General features: G+C 41.8%; 1 protein-coding gene across 1 annotated transcript in view; it reads right to left on the bottom strand.

Annotated features, from left to right (window-relative positions):
* Positions 1 to 1,005: 1,005 nt before the first annotated feature.
* lats2 (large tumor suppressor kinase 2) overlaps positions 1,006 to 18,547 on the bottom strand; it is a 30,252-nt gene continuing 12,710 nt past the window's right edge. The window contains exons 3-9 of the mRNA XM_046403869.1: positions 11,766 to 11,898; positions 9,988 to 11,588; positions 8,880 to 9,107; positions 8,295 to 8,649; positions 7,744 to 7,926; positions 7,443 to 7,549; positions 1,006 to 5,796 (exon numbers count right to left, since the gene is read on the bottom strand). Of these exons, the coding sequence (XP_046259825.1) occupies positions 5,245 to 5,796; positions 7,443 to 7,549; positions 7,744 to 7,926; positions 8,295 to 8,649; positions 8,880 to 9,107; positions 9,988 to 11,588; positions 11,766 to 11,898 (3,159 nt within the window). The 3' untranslated portion in view covers positions 1,006 to 5,244. The remainder of the gene's footprint in view (positions 5,797 to 7,442; positions 7,550 to 7,743; positions 7,927 to 8,294; positions 8,650 to 8,879; positions 9,108 to 9,987; positions 11,589 to 11,765; positions 11,899 to 18,547) is intronic.

The following is an 18,547-nucleotide window of genomic DNA, read 5'->3' as shown; positions in this document are numbered from 1 at the left end:
GGAAGCAACGGGTTATGTAATCCAGACTAGAAGGGATATCTACTCTGTCAAACTCAACTCATGATCCATAACGTCCTGCTTGCTTTAGCAAAATCTGAAAATGCGACAAGGTAAACATCGGAAATAATGCTCACTGTATCTCCAGTTTACCTTTAGTAAGAATAGATGAAACAAAGTTTAATTGTAATGTATTGTACAAACACTTTCATTTTGAGCAGACGTTTAAAGGAAGAAAAATCAAATGTAGTTAGGCTATGTGAGATTTAAACAAAAATAGTGTAGTCTTCATTTGCTCCAAGTACATCACTTAAGATACTGCTTTATACCATAGCACCATTTACTTCATCAGATTTATTTTACAGATCTACTTTGCAGATTAAAATTTTACACACATATTGACAGAAATATCAACAATTATATTGCTCAATTATAGCTTAGAGAAAAGGCACATCTCGAATGTTAATGTGGTAGCGATGATAATGCAGTATCATATATTACAGGCTGAAAGAGAACATTCTGCATAGTGAGTACTTTAGTAGGTTACTTAAAATACATTTTGATGATTAAGCAACACTTTGATTGCAAGTACATGTTTAGGTTGTGATTTTGCTACTTTTAATTATATAAAAGAATAACCTCTAAATGTAGTTGTAATTCATAATGACTGATAGCCACACTTTTTGCTTCACTGAATTTTGTTTAAATTGTGAAGCTTGAACTCCTCTATTACCATATATGGTAACCATTACCACATTATTTACAGCATGATAATAGTTTTTGTTTGTTTGTATGTTTGTTTACAAAATATGATCAATACCTGACCTCTTATCATTTCTGGTCATTTATTAAATGTAGATTTATCGTTTTTTAATGATAACCAAATCCAATATGAGCGCTATCTAACTTTTAAGCTATAACAGACCTAAAAGTGACAGTTACAAATGATAATGACATTAATACATCACCTTCAGTTCACACCTCAATGCACTGAAATAAAACACGAGGCCAAGTTGGTTAATTTAATTTGTACATACATTTTACACACAAAGACTGTGAAAGCATTTTTACAAATTCTCAGTTCATACATAAATGTAAAAAAAGAGATAGATGTCCACATTACATTATCTATAATACTGCGTAGACATGGAGTTTTGACCATTAGCACAAGAAAAAATGAAAAAAAGGGAGGGGTGGGGTACAAAAAATATGTATATCTGTATAAATATAAATTCAAGAGTAACAGAATTGCATCATACATTAAGGAACATCAACGACAACAAGATGCTCCTTAGAGTAAAAATACAAAATGAAAAGGATACACAAAAAAGTTTGTGAAGAAATAGGATCGCAGAATATCAAGTCAGTCAAAGATTGTCAGTCATCACTTTCTAACCTTAGAAACAGAAAGCAAAAAACACATCCAGGAAACACCTCACACACACACTGTGGAACTCACACACTCTGCAGAGAACAGTGGCCCTCCTTATAAAGCTATATTTTACGAAGCAGTCCAACCTGATTGATGTAGATTGGCCATGCGGTTAACAAGAGGTTTGGAGATCTGGAAGAACATCTAGTCTGGACCAGCTCAAAGGAAAACTGACTGGGGAAGAGTGAAAGAGCAGCACCTGTCTGCCTTAATCTCAATGATCAAGAAAGGCATCTTGAGCATTTGTATTTGCTGCTCTGTAGAAGACAATGGGCAGCTCACAGGCAACACTGGCAATGATTACTACATGCAGGGTACTGGATTTTGTCCACTTAAAGCCACAATTAAAACACATTGTAACAAAAAAATCTTATATCTGTCAATCTGTGATATAAAATTTAAATATATGAAGAATCTACTTCAATCTAAAAAAAACCCCAGCAGCTTTTAAATTTAAACATGGCCTGAGTTGTAACATCATACAGTGTGTCCTGTTTCCCTTTCCTAATGCTGCAGCCAGAGCTATAGAAAAAATGCCATCTACATGGTGTTTCCATGTGACTGTAAAGGGACAGTTCATCCTCAAATCAAAAATACATGTTTCCTCTTACATGTAGTACTATTCATCGATTTGGATTGTTTTGTTGTTTGTTGCAGAGGCTAGCTAAGCTAACTAAGCTAGCTAACATTACAGCTCAGTCAAGCAGGATCAGATTCATGTTTGCAATATCACAAGCAACATGCCTCTTGTCAATAAGTAGATGCACATTTCCTTCTGGACGGTGATACGCTCTAGTTGACTAGAAAGAAAACAGTTACAACATGAAACTGCAACAAGGTCTGCAAACTATCCTGAATAACTGGGTCATGATTTCTAGAAAGAGACATTACTTTTTTGGCACTTCATCAAAAGCAAAGTGCCATCAGTTTCATTGTACTCAAGAGAAAGAAGTCATCTCTACAGATGGTATCTCCAAAAATCTGTAACTCACACCAAAACAATCTATAGCACTACAGGTAAGAGGAAAAATGTGCAATTTTAATTTTGGGGTGAATTGTCCCTTTAAGGGAAAAAGACACCTTTCAGATTACACATCTCATCAGTCTTTGATGTCAGCAATTGTCATTTACTGTTGTGCCAACTTTCATTAAACATCTGCTTCATCTAACTTGTTTTAGTATCAGTTACTGATGAAAATAAAGAGAAAATTGTTCGTACTTGTAAACAAAGCCAGTGTGTGAAATGGAGCATGCTCAGTCAACTTCCCCAGATCAAGAAAAATAATAACAACAGGTAAAAGATGTCTGTGAAAAAGAGATGATAATAAGAAGGTAATCTTTTAAGATTGTGCTGCTCACTTTTGAACACAAGGCACATTTACAGAAAAACATACTTTAAATACACTGTCAAGCAAAATAAAATTAAAATAAAAAAAAAAAAAAAACACAAAACATTATTCTGCCAGTTATGCATCAGAGAATCACTAAAAAATTCCGACTTCTGTAGCATTCCCAGTCATTAAGTCAAATTCAAAATACTGTTGGAACAGTTTGGTATGAACTGACCAAACAGTGCAGTTTGACACAGAGAGAAGTTACTGTTTACTGATTGTCAATAAGCAAGAAGATACTGGATGATAATGTCATCTGCTGGGCAGCAGAGCTCCAATACAGAGCACGGCACAGGTCTGAAGTAAAAAGACAGCGTTAATCAACACTTAAACTTGTGGTCATTTTGGAAAATAAAGATGTACCAAACAGTAACTCTTTGTTGAAGTTTAACCATTTGTGGTGTTGTAAAACAAAGAAAGCTATTTAATCCATTTTAACAAATTACATTTCCTGAATCCAACCTGCCTCACTCCAGCTCTTTCTCTAATTTTTATCTACTCTCCTCCATCTCTTCCTGACCCAGAGCCCTTTACACCACCCCCCTCCCCCCTGCACTCAGGACCAGCCCAGCTGCAGAAGGTGAGGAGTCGATATTCTGCAAACACTGATCGTCACCATCGCTGTCTCCTCCTTCGTCACGTGCCCCAACATTCAATAAGAAAGGCACAAGGCTCATTACTTTCAAACCCCAAGCACACTTGGCAAAGAAGCCGACACTTCTTTAAGCCACGCCAAAAGAAACCAGGCACACATGTAACAACAACAATGTAAATAATATTAACCACAATATTAAGCAGCATGTTGTAAGAGAAAAGAGAAAATATATATAAACCAATATATTTGTACATTTCAGTACTAAACATTCAAAAGGATATTAAGTGTTTAGAAAACTATATATATAATGTATTTTTTGTATTGCACATAGTCATACTATCACGTTTGCTGCTGTAAGAAAATGTTGCTTTGTTTTCAGACTTCCTCCAGAAGAGAGGGGAGGCTGGTTAAGCAACTGTGGGACTGATCTTTGCAAAACAGCTATACACTTATGTATCTTAGTTAATGGGTGTGTGTTTGTGTGTATTAGAGCTTTGATTCTTAGTCAGAAAGCAACTCAGTCCCATTCAACATGACAGGTTCAGGCCTGTCCCGCTCTGTCTTTGATTTCTCTTAATTTTCTTGAGTCAGGTGTGGTTTTTCTTTTCCTAAAACAAGGCACAGGAAACTGTGTGCAGTGCTAACAACAAGAATTAGTATTTGATGGCAGGAACATTCCTCATCTGATCCAGCTCTTCCTGTAATTTATGAGCAGAAATTCACCGCATGTCAGACTGACAGTGAAATGTCTGGTTTTAATAAGGCTCAACATATGCTACAGTGGTTCAGTCTCAGATCAGGCTAAAACAGAACTGGGCTTGATTGTTAGAGCCCAGCCTGAACTTTACTCCCTTAGTGTCAGTAGGGGTTAAGGACCTTTTTGGAGACAAGCTTTGAAATGGTCAGTTAAAGTAGAAAATCATTAACACAAGGATATTTGTAACAGCGACCTCTGAGAAGAGAAGGAAAATATTAAACTGAACGAAGACTTGGCACAAAATAAGGCAGCTGTGGATATTTAAGACAGATGGGGCAACCCAAAATATTTTGTTTGGTAAATCTGATTCAAATTTTTTTTGGATCAAATACAGAAATTTAAACAAAAACACATAGAGTGAAGAGACCAACACCTATTTTACTCTTTATGACAGAGCTTGACCTGTACTGATTAAGTGTGCGTGAGTGTGTGCACATGCATGCGTCTTTGTAGCTTATTTTGCAGCAGCTGTGAAAGAGCCCCCCCACCCCCACCCCAGCAATCAATTAGTAAACTGGTTCCACTCATCACACTGCCGTGTCCAATATTTGAGTTTAAAGCAGCTCAGGTAGAACAGGAAGTAGCCCCTGGGCTAGAAGATCACCATGATGGTGTTTCAGTCCTCCGTAAGACCAAGGGTTAAAGGAATCGGACAAGAAACCGCTGGAAGAACTGCAAGCAGTCCTCGAATTCGAAATCTTGTCTGCAGTCCAGATATCCTTACATTCCCAATCTCCTTTCAACCTTTAGAGTTGCTGAGTCTTGTTCTTCTAACCACATACGCTTCACCCTTGGTGCACCCAGTCATATACAGAATGTTGTTTCTTGGTCCCGGATCAGGGGAGTTTTGAATTTGAAGTCAGTGTAGAAGCGCTATAAATTCCCCAGGGTGGCGATGTTCATCGGTCATGCCCCCGCAACTTAACAATTTCACATGCCAGATATGCATAAATACACACAGACACACTTCTGTAGCATGCACACCTCTACACACATACACAGAAGAAGAGCAGTAGCAGATGGGAGGGTTGTGAGTCAACAGTAACAGACACACACCGTTCAGTCGGCAACTCTAAACATACACAGGCTCACATCCTTCCCCCTGCTCTCCCTCCTCCTCTTCATCTTCCTCTTCCTCCTCTTCTTGCTCGTCCTCCTCTTCTGGGCCCATGCAGGTAGCTCCTGTGATGCTTGGTGGCAACTCGCTTTCTTCGAGAGGCTTAGGGTAGCGGAAAGGGCAGCCGTTGTCATCAAAGAATCTGCGGAAAGTGAACTCATAGAAAGCGTGCTCTGGGTGCTTCCCATGCGGAGAACAAAGCATGTCCAAGGTCCGGGTGCTGTCCCCGCTGTCACTCCACGCCCCGGGACCTCCTTCCTCCTCCACAGGGTCAAAGTTGGACGTGTCCATCGGGTGGGCGATCTTGGGCCGATAGGGGGCTGGTTGCTGCCTCAGATTGCTGGAGAAGTCCACCTGGCTGAAAAATGGGTGAGCCTTGATCTCGCCAGCACCATTGGCACCCAGACGATCCTCTGCAGAGCAGCAGAGGCGGCCGATGATGTCTATGGCCTCTGGGCTCAGTTTGACCTGGGCAGGCACCTGCAGAGTGCTCTCCCAGTTAATGACCTGTGAAGAGGAGAAACACAGCACATGAAGGCACCACAGCTACAGTAAAGTCAAATGCAGAATAATCAATCTGTTGGATTTATATCATTATTGTTCTTGTCAACTACAACTTCGACTCTTTCTATTTGATTTCTTCACAGTTACATTAATCCAAAAACAGCTTGTGATTCCTTGTGATCTGTATGGCTGGCTACATCGAGGGGTACTGAGACTGTTCTTTTTAATGATTTGGCTTTAAGGTGACAAGGTCTCTGTGGTTGTCATTGTGCCAGCTTTAAGATGTGATTCCACTCTCTGTAACTTCACTAAGTACAATATCTACACTCTTTTATTCATCCTCTCTGTTGTTCACAGAAGCCTGGATGTAGTACAGCCTGCAGTTTTTCTTGGTTATCTCAATGGCAGCTTGTCAGGACGCATGTGTGGCTCCACATCAGTCACAAAGCTTACTTCAGTCAAAACTTAATAAATGACTGAATAGAGAAAGTTTTTAGTTTTTGAATATGTTAACATTTCAAGATTATACATTGTGAATTTAGCCACAAAAAAGACTTTTAATTGGGCAAAAATGGTGCCGCTCATAACACAGTGGGATTCACTAATGAGTACACAAAAGAGCCTGTCACTGTTTGTAGTTTTAGTCACTCTAGTCTAAATAACATAGGACATACTGCAGTGGTTTCAGCTCTTATTTTATTCATGTTCTTTCTGTTCACAGCGAGTCAGAGTATGGTGGCCCTAAGGGACACATGTAACCATTATCACAATATTAGCCGTTGCCAGATTTACTGATCCAGTCCACCAGATGGCAACCACATGACAAAATAGAGGTAGTCAATAGCAGGATGATATGACTGAACCCTAGGCCACAGCCACTTTTTACATGCACTCTTGCATATTTTTAATGCTGTGACTATACTTTTGCTAACCACACTAATAAATGAAGCAGTAAGTCTTCACTATTGAACAGAAAAGCAGAATATCAAAAAGAGAAATTAATGTACATTCAGCATTTATGTTAATTTTAATCATTTAAATTCAAATGAATTTTTAGTTTTTCCAAGTTCAAGGTTTGTTTTGTTTTACAGATCTTACGGATCTTGACTGCTCAGTGAGAAAAGAGACGGACTAAGGTAGCCAAGCTCTTGGATGGAGCGTGTTTGTCTCTCTGATTGCATTGCTGAGTAAATTAATAGTCTTCTATAACTGGAGTCCAAGTGTAGTGCATCTGCAGAACTGCAGAACTGCAGAACTTGGGAGCAATTTCCTGTAGTTAGTTCAGGCTGCATTCTAACAAACCACACTGCCATTCTCTTACTGGGACTCACATTTTTATTTTTCTCAGTGTCATTCATTGGGAACCACCTGATTTCAACTGGTCTTACTCTCACCTGCCCAAACAAACTGAACAAAAGGAGGAAACACTGCAGAGCTTTGGTGATCTGCTTCAAAGATGAAATCAAAAGTCAAATCCATACCTGAGAGCTGCCCACAAAGAGGTAGGAAGGCAGACAGGATGTGGCACTGTTTAACTGACCTGACCTGCTGAGAATGAACTGATCCAGCGACACCAGACTGACATTCCTTTATTGGTCAGTGATTTCATTTATAAATCAAAGCAAGGGATATTTTTCTTCTTCACTGACCTTGATCTGAGTCTCGGTAGGTGTGGGGGCCAAGAAGGGGGGCTGTCCCACCAGCATTTCAAACAAGATCACTCCCACGCTCCACCAGTCACACAGCTGGGTGTAACCTGCACACAAGACACAAATATGTCAGTCATCTTTAAGTGACAAAGATACAGCACAATCCTCTATTTTAAGTATTCATACAGATATATTTTCTAACAAGATAGCCTTTGAATTCTTCAGCCTCAGATGAAACAGATGGATGAATTAAAAGATAGTGCAGCAATTATTCATAATCATTCATCATATTGTCACCCACCTTTGCGCAGCAGCACCTCTGGTGCGATGTAGTTAGGCGTTCCCACCAGTGAATGAGCCAGGCAGCGCTGATGCTGCCGGTTGGCACGCTGCTCCAGTGTCATCAGTCGGTCGCCACAGCGACAGTTCGACACGTCATCCCAGAAGTCGCTTGGCTCCATGCTGTCTTGTCTGATGTGGCTTCCTGGGGACAGAAGCCAAGGAACAATGCTGTTAAACTCCACATACAAATCACACAACACACAGCCTGGATTAGCCAGATGGGAAAACTAACACACTTCTGAGGTGCCTTTGAGCAACACACTTAATGATCAGCAAAAGAAAACTGGTTGGACTTGGTAACTAAGTATGAATGTGTCTTTTGTATGTAAGTATGAATGTGTCTGAATTTTGCCTGAGCTTTAGGATCTCAGAACATAACAATGATATATATTAAATATGAGAATAAAAATCAGTGAATATCACTTTCATCTGTGTTTTGGATCCTACAATATATCGTGTATGTGTTTGTTAAGATATGTAGCATGAGTACAGCACCTCGAAGGACCTAACCTTTCTGATAGTACTTGGAGTTGTGCGTCCAGCGGAAGCCTGTGCACAGTCCAAAGTCCGTCAGCTTGATGTGTCCGTCCAGGTCAATGAGTATGTTGTCAGGCTTGATGTCACGGTGGATGAAGCCCATCTTGTGGACGCTCTCGATGGCCAGTGTCAGCTCTGCCACATAGAAGCGTGCCAGAGTTTCAGGGAAGACGCCCATTCGAATTAGCAGGCTCATCATGTCTCCTCCGGGGATGTAGTCCATGACAAAGTAGAGGCTGTCACGGTCCTGGAAGGAATAGTAGAGACGCACCACCCACTCGTTGTCTGCCTCAGCCAGAATGTCACGTTCTGCTTTCACATGGGCTACCTGTGCCAAACAAAGTATTCATTTGAACTAGTCTGAATAACAACAGGTTATCATCAATTTAAATAGCAGTAATAATATTCACAGTCACAAACTGCCTGGCTTGCCTGGCTTTGTGACAGATACATATTGTGTGTACAAAGATGGTCAAAAGAGGAGTAACTGGTACAAATGTGCAGGCCTTAACTGAAGAATGTACTGTATGAACAACAACAAACAACTGATTACATCACCTGATTACGATTGAGGACGTCTTTCTTGCGCAGTGTTTTCATGGCATAAAGTGCGCCAGTGTCCACCTTACGTGTAAGACACACTTCACCAAAAGCACCTATGCCCAGCGTCTTGATTTTGACAAACATGGACTTGTCCATTTTGGCACGGCGTAGCCTGTTGTAGTTGGACTCTTTCTGGTTCAACATCTTCCTCATCTGTTCTTGCTCTGCTTCTGATAGGCCAGCCTGGGCACAAAGGGCCGGGGTAAAAGAAAGATGGTGATGGAAATGACTACACAACCCTTTCAAAGGCAGTCTAACAAAGAACTTAGATAAGTTTGTTTTTCATTTGTGATTATTAATGACATAGGAATGTGGCGTGTGCTGAACCCAGCACCCTGACCTTTGTTGTCAAGTTGAATTAATTGTGTTACCGAAATGTCTGGGTCGAGCTGAGGTATTTTTTTCTCCTCTAGAAAAATGCCTTTCAATCACTTTAAAAGGGCAGAGGCCAAAGTCATGACTTAGGACAAGTTCATGCAAACACAAGTGTGAACTTAATGACTTCTCATTCCAGGACAAAGGTCTTGTTGTCCAAAACAAAGCCCTGAGGGAGAATTCTCTGAATAACAACCACTTGCGCTTCTCTCTACAATCCATTATCATTCTCCTCTCATATACAAACCCCTGAACTTTACCAGTGGTTTTTTAGGTTTTAGCACATTAACTGCACAGAATTTATACACTGCTCTAAACCATGGTTCCTTATTGATTTTCAGCAAATTACTGCACCATGAAAATCTTCACAGAGAACGATTTGCTGTTACCATTTACAACTGGACTTGTCTACATTTATTCAGACTGATGGATGTCTGCTCTTCTGAAAAGCACGAAATACTAATGTGAAGTTAGCTGTTTTCATTCAAATGAAAATGCTTAAAAAAATCAAAGTCTGGCACAAAAATAAACATGGCACACTGTATGTCCCACTGCAGAGGACAGTGATGAAGGGCAATCAAAAGTTTCACCATGAGGTCATCTCATCTATTTGTCAGTTTTTAACATGAATGAGCAACTAACTTGAGTTTACATGTCAGACCAGGGAGTTCATTAAAGGCTGTCTTACCTTGGACATCTCTTGTTCCAGCTGAAGCCTGCGGTTCAGTTTTTGCTGATAGGTCTTCATCACATTCTCTATGTGCTGCTCCATGTAGAACTTGAAAGCGAAAGGTGAGTAGGTCTTGATCCGTGATTCTCTCTTCTCCTCATCACGCCCATTCTTCCTCACCGGAACAGGTGACGTCTGGATCTGTTTTTTGTCTTTCACTGATTTTTCCCCCTTGCCCATCTTCGTCTTCTCTTTGACCTGCTGGGTCTCCTCAGCCTTTCCACTCCCTCCACTCCCACTGTGTGTGCTTCTAGCAGCAGAGTTGCTGATGTCCTGAGCTCCACACATGGCTCCAGGTCCTTCCAGGGCCCCTGGCTCACCAGTCACCCCAGACATAAGCAGGTTTTTGGGGTAAGGTGGTGGTGGGCAACGTGGTTCCTGAGCAGGCTCCAGAGAGTAGGGTTCCTCTGCCATGTAGGCCAGAGGCTCACCTGCATCCTGGGCCTGAGCAGTCATCCAGCTGGGGTGACAGGGCCCAACAGCCGTCTTGGGCTCTGGCCTCATCACACGGATACTCTTGACCGGCTGCTGGATAGGGGGAGATGTTACAGCTGTAATGGTGTTTGGAGTGCCCATGGAGGGGTCTTGTTTGCCTGCTGTGGGGGGTGCTGTCATCGCTGGCCGGACACCATTGGGTCCTGCAGAGCGACTATTGAAGGAGTTGGTTCTGCTGGGGACACGCACCTCTGCCCTGAATGGGCCCTGGGGTTGGGGTTGTCTTGCTGGAGGGGCCCCTTCAGGACCCGGAGGGCCTGCCCAGTGGTGCTCATACAGGTCCAGGTTGAGGCTGGCCCTGGATGGTGTCATTAGGCCCTGGGGAATATCAGAGAAGTCAGGGCCCATCTGTGCCACCCCACCTGGGGAACGGGACATCATGTGAACCTGGTGGGATGTGGGGCTGGCCTGACGTGGGTGGGAGTGAGGGGGCAGGTACAGGTTAGCAGGGTACCCTCCCCCTGCCCCTCCAGGACCGCTTTGGCCCATGGCTCCTTTTCCCTGCATGTTGACATAATTGTCTGGGGGTGCCATGGGGGGCGGTGCCATCTTGTTCTGGAAGGAGGCAGTCCTCTTGACTCCATAGCCCGCAGGCTCCATCATGTGTGGCCTGGCATGGCCATAGTCATAGTGGGGGCCTGGGACAGGGCCCCCTGGTGGCTGAGGCTGAAGTTGCAGAGGCTGGCCTGGGACACTGTAGCTCATCATAGGCCCATGCTGCTCCATACTGCCAGGGTAGCCCTTCTGTTGGGCTCCTGGAGGGTACATGGTATTGGCTGGATTTCCCTGGGTGGCCATCACAGCTGGATAGGCACCCAGACTGGGAGGTCGACCCAGTGGGTTTCCCATGGCGGGGCCCTGTGGTGTGCCAGACGGGGGGATCATGTAGTTCATTACAGAAGGAGAGCTCATGTAGGGTCTGGGCATCTCTCCCTCAGGACCATATCCAGCTGGACCCTCATACATAGGACCACCAATCTGGTGGTATGGAGGCATGGCACCTGCCTCACCTGAAGCCTCTAAAGTAGGTCGGTGGTCCATTGAGTTTGGCATGCCAGCTTTTCCTGAAAGGACAAAGACGAAGTTTAAGACAATATATGAAGCAATAATAGCGATTTGATTTAACTTTCTGTGCCAAAAGTAACTACCTCAACAAGCACAACAAATTCATGTAGTGAAGAGAAATGAAGAGCACATGAAAAATCCACTGGTCAAAGTCAACTTATTGAGGCTGGACGTACCTGGTGAAGTCTGCTTGATGACACGAACAATGAGCTCATTGCGGGGGTCAAGGTAACCCATTTTACTGATGTACTCTAAGGCTGCTTCGATGTTCCTACTTCCTGTCTGCTTCAGTGCCCGCACTGCCATCTCCTGTGAAGCACACACATAAACAAATATTTTTGCATATAAGAAAGGAAACCAGAGTCTAAAATTACCAACATTCTGAATGACAAATAAATAAGTAAACAAGACTACAAATATGGACAGACATTAAATGCCAGCTTTTCACACTCACAAACACGCAAAAACAAATGTAAACATAAACTTTGAAAGACATGAAGGTGTCTGCAATTAATTACACAAAAATACACAAAGACAGACAGATAATCTGCCCAGAAGATGTCTATACACCAAATATAGAAACGTGCTTTAAAAAAAAAAAGACCGACTCAGTAGGCACTCAAGCACCTCCATCCTCTCTACTTGGGGTTACATACCAGTGGCTTCATGTGTCTGTATCAAAGAATATTTTAAATGTAAGAGGAACAGAAATGTTAATTTCACATTTTTATTGCCCTTTGTTTTGTAGTGAAGTAGACAAACAGACATTTTTTTCTTAAAAAGTATTAAAATAGGGCGGCACGGTGGTGCAGTGGTTAGCACTGTCGCCTCATAGCAAGAGGCTATAAGGCCACAATACCAAAAAACAAACTGGCTACTCTACATTGCCCCTAGATGTGAGTGTGAGAGTGTATGGTTGTCTGTCTTTGAGTGTTGGCCCTGCAATTGACTGGCGACCAGTCCAGGGTGAACCCCGCCTCTCGCCCGTAGTCAGCTGGGATAGGCTCCAGCTCCCCCGCGACCTGACGGATAAGCGGTATAGATAATGTATGGATGAAAGTATCTAAAGTAAGAAAAATAACTGAAACTTGAGAAATGGTTTAAGTGTAGAAAAACAATGGGCAATTTAGCCAGCAGTCAAAGAAAACTCATACCGCAGCATGATAATTTCTAATTGGTGCAATTATTCCATGTGTACAAATGTTGCTGTAGTCTAACTGCAGGGTGTGGTCCCATATGTACCTCTGTGGTACTGACAAGAGGTACGGACAAGCTTCAGTGGAAAGGACCAGAAAGAGTTCCATTTAACAGACTATACTGGTATGGCTAATTCTGTTTTAGCCCATTTAACACTACCTGCACAAACTTCATCACCCACTATCACCACCCACCTTTTTTGTTTGTGTCAGTATGGTTTAAAGATCCACAGACTCAAAACTCGTTTGAGATTGAGAGTCTACTGGGAGAAAATCATCGTCATCTTTATTTTCAGTAACAGTTATGTTGTCATATGAAATGAAATTCAAAGTGTAGACTGATCTGTGCTGTGTTGTCAGAAAATCAAACAACAAGCAATGGATACAGTACATAGATACAATGAAAAAAGAAACCCATTTAAAAAAGATTCCTGTTTGGCAGGTAACTCTCTAATCCTGCATAAGAGAATTTCCTGGCATCAAATTATTACCGTACTGTTTAGCTTAGTTTGTGTAAGATACTAAAAGCACTGAAATACAGGTTTTTGTTTTATTTTTGGCATCTCTTAAAGATATATGCATTCATGTAAGATGGCATTCCATAGACTTGCCTCCCTCTTCAGTTGTACATGGGAACTCATCCCTGGCTCCAACAGGTGGGCCGTTGTAAAAGCCCAGAGGTATGTAGGTCACCAATGTGAAAAATGTTGGTTAACCACTTTGGCATTTTCTATTCATCACCTGCCGTGTAATTTACGATTGAGACACAGCGGCAAAAATGTGAGGGAGGAAACAAGCAAAGTATTCCTGCATTTGCTTTTACGACCTTTTATTAAACAATGCCGATCATTCCTTTGGCTCTTGTGTTAATTTGAAGCAGGAGATCTCGAAATTCAAATGAGGAATTCAGTCCAGGACACCCAACTCCCCTGTCCTAGACAAAGACACCTTCACATGTGACTAGAGTGTGGCAAGACACAGTGATTGTGGTTCTGATTTAAAGTTTCAAATGTAGGGGTTTTATATCAAGATAATAAAAAGGTAAACAAAAGTCAAACTGACAGTTTCATCGACTCAAATCATAACAAAGTGTCAGCACCTTTCCCACAGAAATGTCATGACACAACACAGACAGTGACCTACTGTGCTGCATCACATACTCTCCTGTTATCTGTTTGTAGGAGCCATAATGACAGTGTTGAATAGAACACAGTTACCTGGCTAGAAGATTCATTACTACCAGCCAAGCTTATAGCTGAAGGTTTGCTTAATAGTGGCGATAAAGAAGATTATTGGACAGATTGCCACTACACTGTTTATTAGCAACATTTGATCTTTACCCCCTCTTGCAATTCAAAATTCCTTAAGATGGTGTGGTGGGGGAACGAGATGATGAACAACTGCCTTTTCTTGTCTTTTCCACAATAGTAAACAAACAGGCCTTCAGAGTATGAGACAAACACAACAGAAAATCTGTCTTTCCCTCTCCAACTGAGTGACCCACACCTAGATGAGGAAATCCCCTCGAATGGCATATGACCTCACTGCAAAGACTTCTCAACTCTGCCTGGTTGGTCTGACACAGTCGACGTTCAGGTGCCCCTGCTGGTCACACAGCACATGGCAGCCACAGATCAAAGTCTTGTGTCTTACGCTGATGACCTGATGTGGATTTCATAGTTCAAATAGTTGCTCACAGGGACATGAGGGAGGTTATTCTTAAATCTTTACAATGGCTTCAAGACCATTTTAGATGATTTTTAAGTCTATATAAATCACTCAGCAGCCTGGTCAGGTTGAGGTGCAGCAAGTCAGAGCCAAAATGGTAACACTGTATTTAGTTTCTATGCTGCAGACAAATGAAAACAGCTTCCTGATGACCTTCAGTGTTCAGCCACCTTAGCTGCTTTCAAACCAAATTAAAACAATTGTACACTTGGAACGAATGGACTGTCACTGCGCACTGCAAACTATTTACACTCACTGCCAGTTGAAGTATGAGTATGTGGTACACCTAGCAAAAATGAAAGTGGTCTAACGCAGCAAACATCGAACAAATCCTCCCTTCATGAAGGTTATAATGTTTGTTTTTGCTGAAATCGTTTTACATAGGTGTTGATTCAACTTTATGGTCATTTTGGAAGTTACGGTTTGCTATTGAAATACTGACAGGTGTTTCTATTATTTTGTTCATCCTCTTAAGATACGAAAGACTTGATCAGGACATACCTATTAATTCTATCTCTTTTAGCAAATTTTATGTTTCTATTTAGGTGTGTTTTAAATTTTGTTATAATGCAGCCTGCTATGTAATATATACGTAATGAATGTCATCAAAGCATTTTGTAACCACATACAATAAATTTATGAGAAGAGCACAAGGAAACTGCTGAGAAGTGTTGTCCCACTGCAGCCATTTTGTGCCCCTTCCGCCTGCAATGTTGGAGACATGTCTACCAGCTTTGTTTGTTGTGAGGGAACTATCAAACATTAATGGTTTAAAAGTAGGACCATGCAGCGATCATGGGCAGTCAGCTCTCAAAGCAGGGAAAGGAAAAGGCCACACATTTTCTATGCCTTTTGTAACCTGTCTGTGTGTGTGTGTGTGTGTATACTGCATGCAGCACACACTCGTTGTTGTTCATTCCTGTTGCATCCGTATGTTCATGCCACATACATAAACTATTTCCCTGAGCCTAGGACTGTCCACACACACACATACACACACACAGACACACACAGGAAGCAAAGTATAAACATGGTGTGTGTGTGTGTGTTGCATTCCTGTGCAGCCAGTAGAGAGTGCTCACTGCCAGAGCTGCCCAGCAATGTCACATTATGTCCTTCTTCCTTCCTTCAGTCTTTCTACCTCGCTTTCCTTCCTCTGCTTCTCATCCAGAACTCAAACTTTTATTTTTTTTAACTGCATGACAATAATTAAGCGCAGCATCACCATCACCAATTTTAAGTTTAGTAATGCAGGATTTATTTAATATTTGTCTGGCATTTCTGTCTTTACTATATACTATATACATTATACATAACAGTATAGAGCTGAAATGAGAAGAGAGGTACTGCAGATGAGGAATGGAAACACCTCCAGCCAGACTCCAACATGGGCCCATAGTGATTACATAGGTGGGGGTAATAGACCAAACTACCATGAACAAAACACAAAGTGTCTAAGCTCAAAGGTCGAAGGTGAGGTGAAAAGCCAGCTGTCATAGAGAGGTCCAACAATTACAATAATTACTTGAGTAATTACAACAATTACTCAAATAGGGATAACTGCACACACTTTTAGACAGCCGATCATCATGGTTCAGTCTGCTATACACAGGAAACAAAATTGTTGGGTAAAGAAAGATATAAATACAGAGAGCTTGAGAGAGAACTGTGTGAAGAACATGTTTATGTCACATTGCTAGTTTAGGAAAGTTTCAAAAATGTCCAACACAGCTCTTCTACTTCTAACTGTCATATTACTGCAAAACATTTTGTAGTAATATGCAAATATTTCCTCCAAAATACTTTCATTTACTAAACACGTATCTGGCATCCAACAAGAGATAAACAAGAGAAGGTGCAAAAGAAGGCACAGAATATGTCTGTGCACTTCATCCCCTGCGCTGAATGTCAAAAAACAGAATGAAAGTCTTTTTAAACCATTATTTGTAACAAGTATATATATGGTTTTATCTACATAACTGCAAATATCAAAAGAATAAATATAACAGAGACAGAGAATTATATTAACACTGAGAGCTATATTGAACTTCTTGAATTTGGAGCTCTTGGGCTGTTTGTGTGTGTGTGCACACTAGGTGGAGGCGGGCCTGGTGACCCTGGCTGTCATGGCGACAGATGTTCCTCGCTCACATTCCTCAGCCCAGGAAGCAGGAATTCAAGCTATTTGCATTCTGGATAGTCTTTCTCTCTCCCTCTCTCTCTCTTCCTCCCTGTCTTTTTCTCTGTTGAAAATATCCAGGCCACATTTGTACCCTTGTTATAATGGCTGCAGGCCACAAGCCGCCGAGTTATCGCAAACGCATAATCACCAGCCTACAAACGCGACGCACACACATGCACGGACACACAAACTGCTTTGACAGACTGACAAAATGAGCACAAACATAGGCTCGCAGTTACTCACAAAAACACACTTTGCATGAGACAAGAATCAATTGTTTTGTGATACTCGTTGTCTCTTTGACCCAGTTCTCAAACATATTCCAGCATTGGGCCCTGCAAATCAAAGCCATATGCAGGACGCTCAGGAACCAGGTGGATGGATATGCCAATAAGGACGTGCATGCATTGTTTCCACACTGACAGCCATAAAACTTTCTCATCCATGGCTGTAATTTTCAAAAAGTTCCCCTGCAGGCAAAACAGCAATGCTTAAGCCAAGTTACGCCTCACGTACAAATTATTACAGTGTGAGCTGGGGAAAGCCATGTCCTCAACCCCAACATGTAAACCATAAGCACTAGCAAGTTCACTGCTCCCAAGACACATCTCGTTGGCTTAATTGTTACATGAACACCGCAGTGTTTGCTTGCTCACACATCTAAGGCTTTAATGTGCTTAGCGTGCAACAGATTCCTGCCTGGTCGCAGTTTGTCCTGTACATACAGTAGAAGGCCTGTGGGGATGGACGAGAAGTTTAGGGAAGGAAAACCCTGACCGCACCCCTCCTTCCCTTCATTTCCTTTCTTTCCCTGTCATCTCAATGCGTGGCATGCCACCCCTCCACCCCCACCCCCTCGCTCCCCCTCCAAAACATTTCCTCCTTTAAAAATGTGATTATGTAACAAGCCACATTGCTCTGTAATTTGCAGCTGGAGAAGATGGGAGAGACGAAAAGGAAGACGAGGCTGATAAGAGGTGAAATGAAAACAAACAAAAAAAAAAAAACAGCTCCAGAGTGGCTGAAGGAGAAATTAGTTGAGTGATGTTCAATGACAGCCATGATGGCTCTGGATTATAGCAATTAAAAATTGAGATAGAAATATCTGTACTCAAGTCTGTATCCAACATACAGAATTCGCTCTCTGACTGGCTGTTCAGACTGTTCAAGGCTGGTTCTTCTTACCATTTCAACTCTTCCTTCAGAGAGAGAGAACAGAGAGAACAGTGAAGGAAAGGGCTTTACCAAAAAACATTGGATCAGATCTAAAAAATCAGTGCAATAGGGAACACTTAGATTCACTGTGGCATGAAAATGGTTTCCTGAGCCCCTTTTCTATACACGTGCTGGCTTTGTTTGACTCAGTACGTCAGTCCAGTGAGGCAGGTATCTACATCTATTTTACAATAGAGTTACCCTTTGAAGTTGTGTTTGTAACTGGTGCCGCAATTACTTTGAGTCCATGACGATTAAAAGCAGTTCCCTTTTTAGCTGCTGTTTACTACTACATTGTGCAAATGTATTCAGCTACCTATCATCATGGATGTTTTCTGCTCAGCATCTAACACCCATTGGTTGAAAATTGGATCTAGAAGAGAAACAGGAAGCTAGTGTAAGACGTAGTGTCTGAACAATGACAAATTCCATCTGACGTCACCGCATCCCGCTTCTAGGCAGTGGGTCGAACTCTGCATATGGTTCATTTTCTTGTGCGAATCAGCACAACTTGGTACATTTAAACTGGTAATGAAAACACACATCAATGTGGCACGGTATTTCAATCATCATTAATCACTCATTTACTGAATTAAAGTTAATGACAATTATTCAACATGTGCATTCCAAGTAAGGC

The sequence above is a fragment of the Scatophagus argus genome, chromosome 11, assembly GCF_020382885.2.
Source record: "Scatophagus argus isolate fScaArg1 chromosome 11, fScaArg1.pri, whole genome shotgun sequence".
Classification (NCBI taxonomy): Eukaryota; Metazoa; Chordata; class Actinopteri; family Scatophagidae; genus Scatophagus; species Scatophagus argus.
Note: the sequence above shows the minus strand (reverse complement) of the source record. Positions and strands in the feature narration are given on the sequence as shown.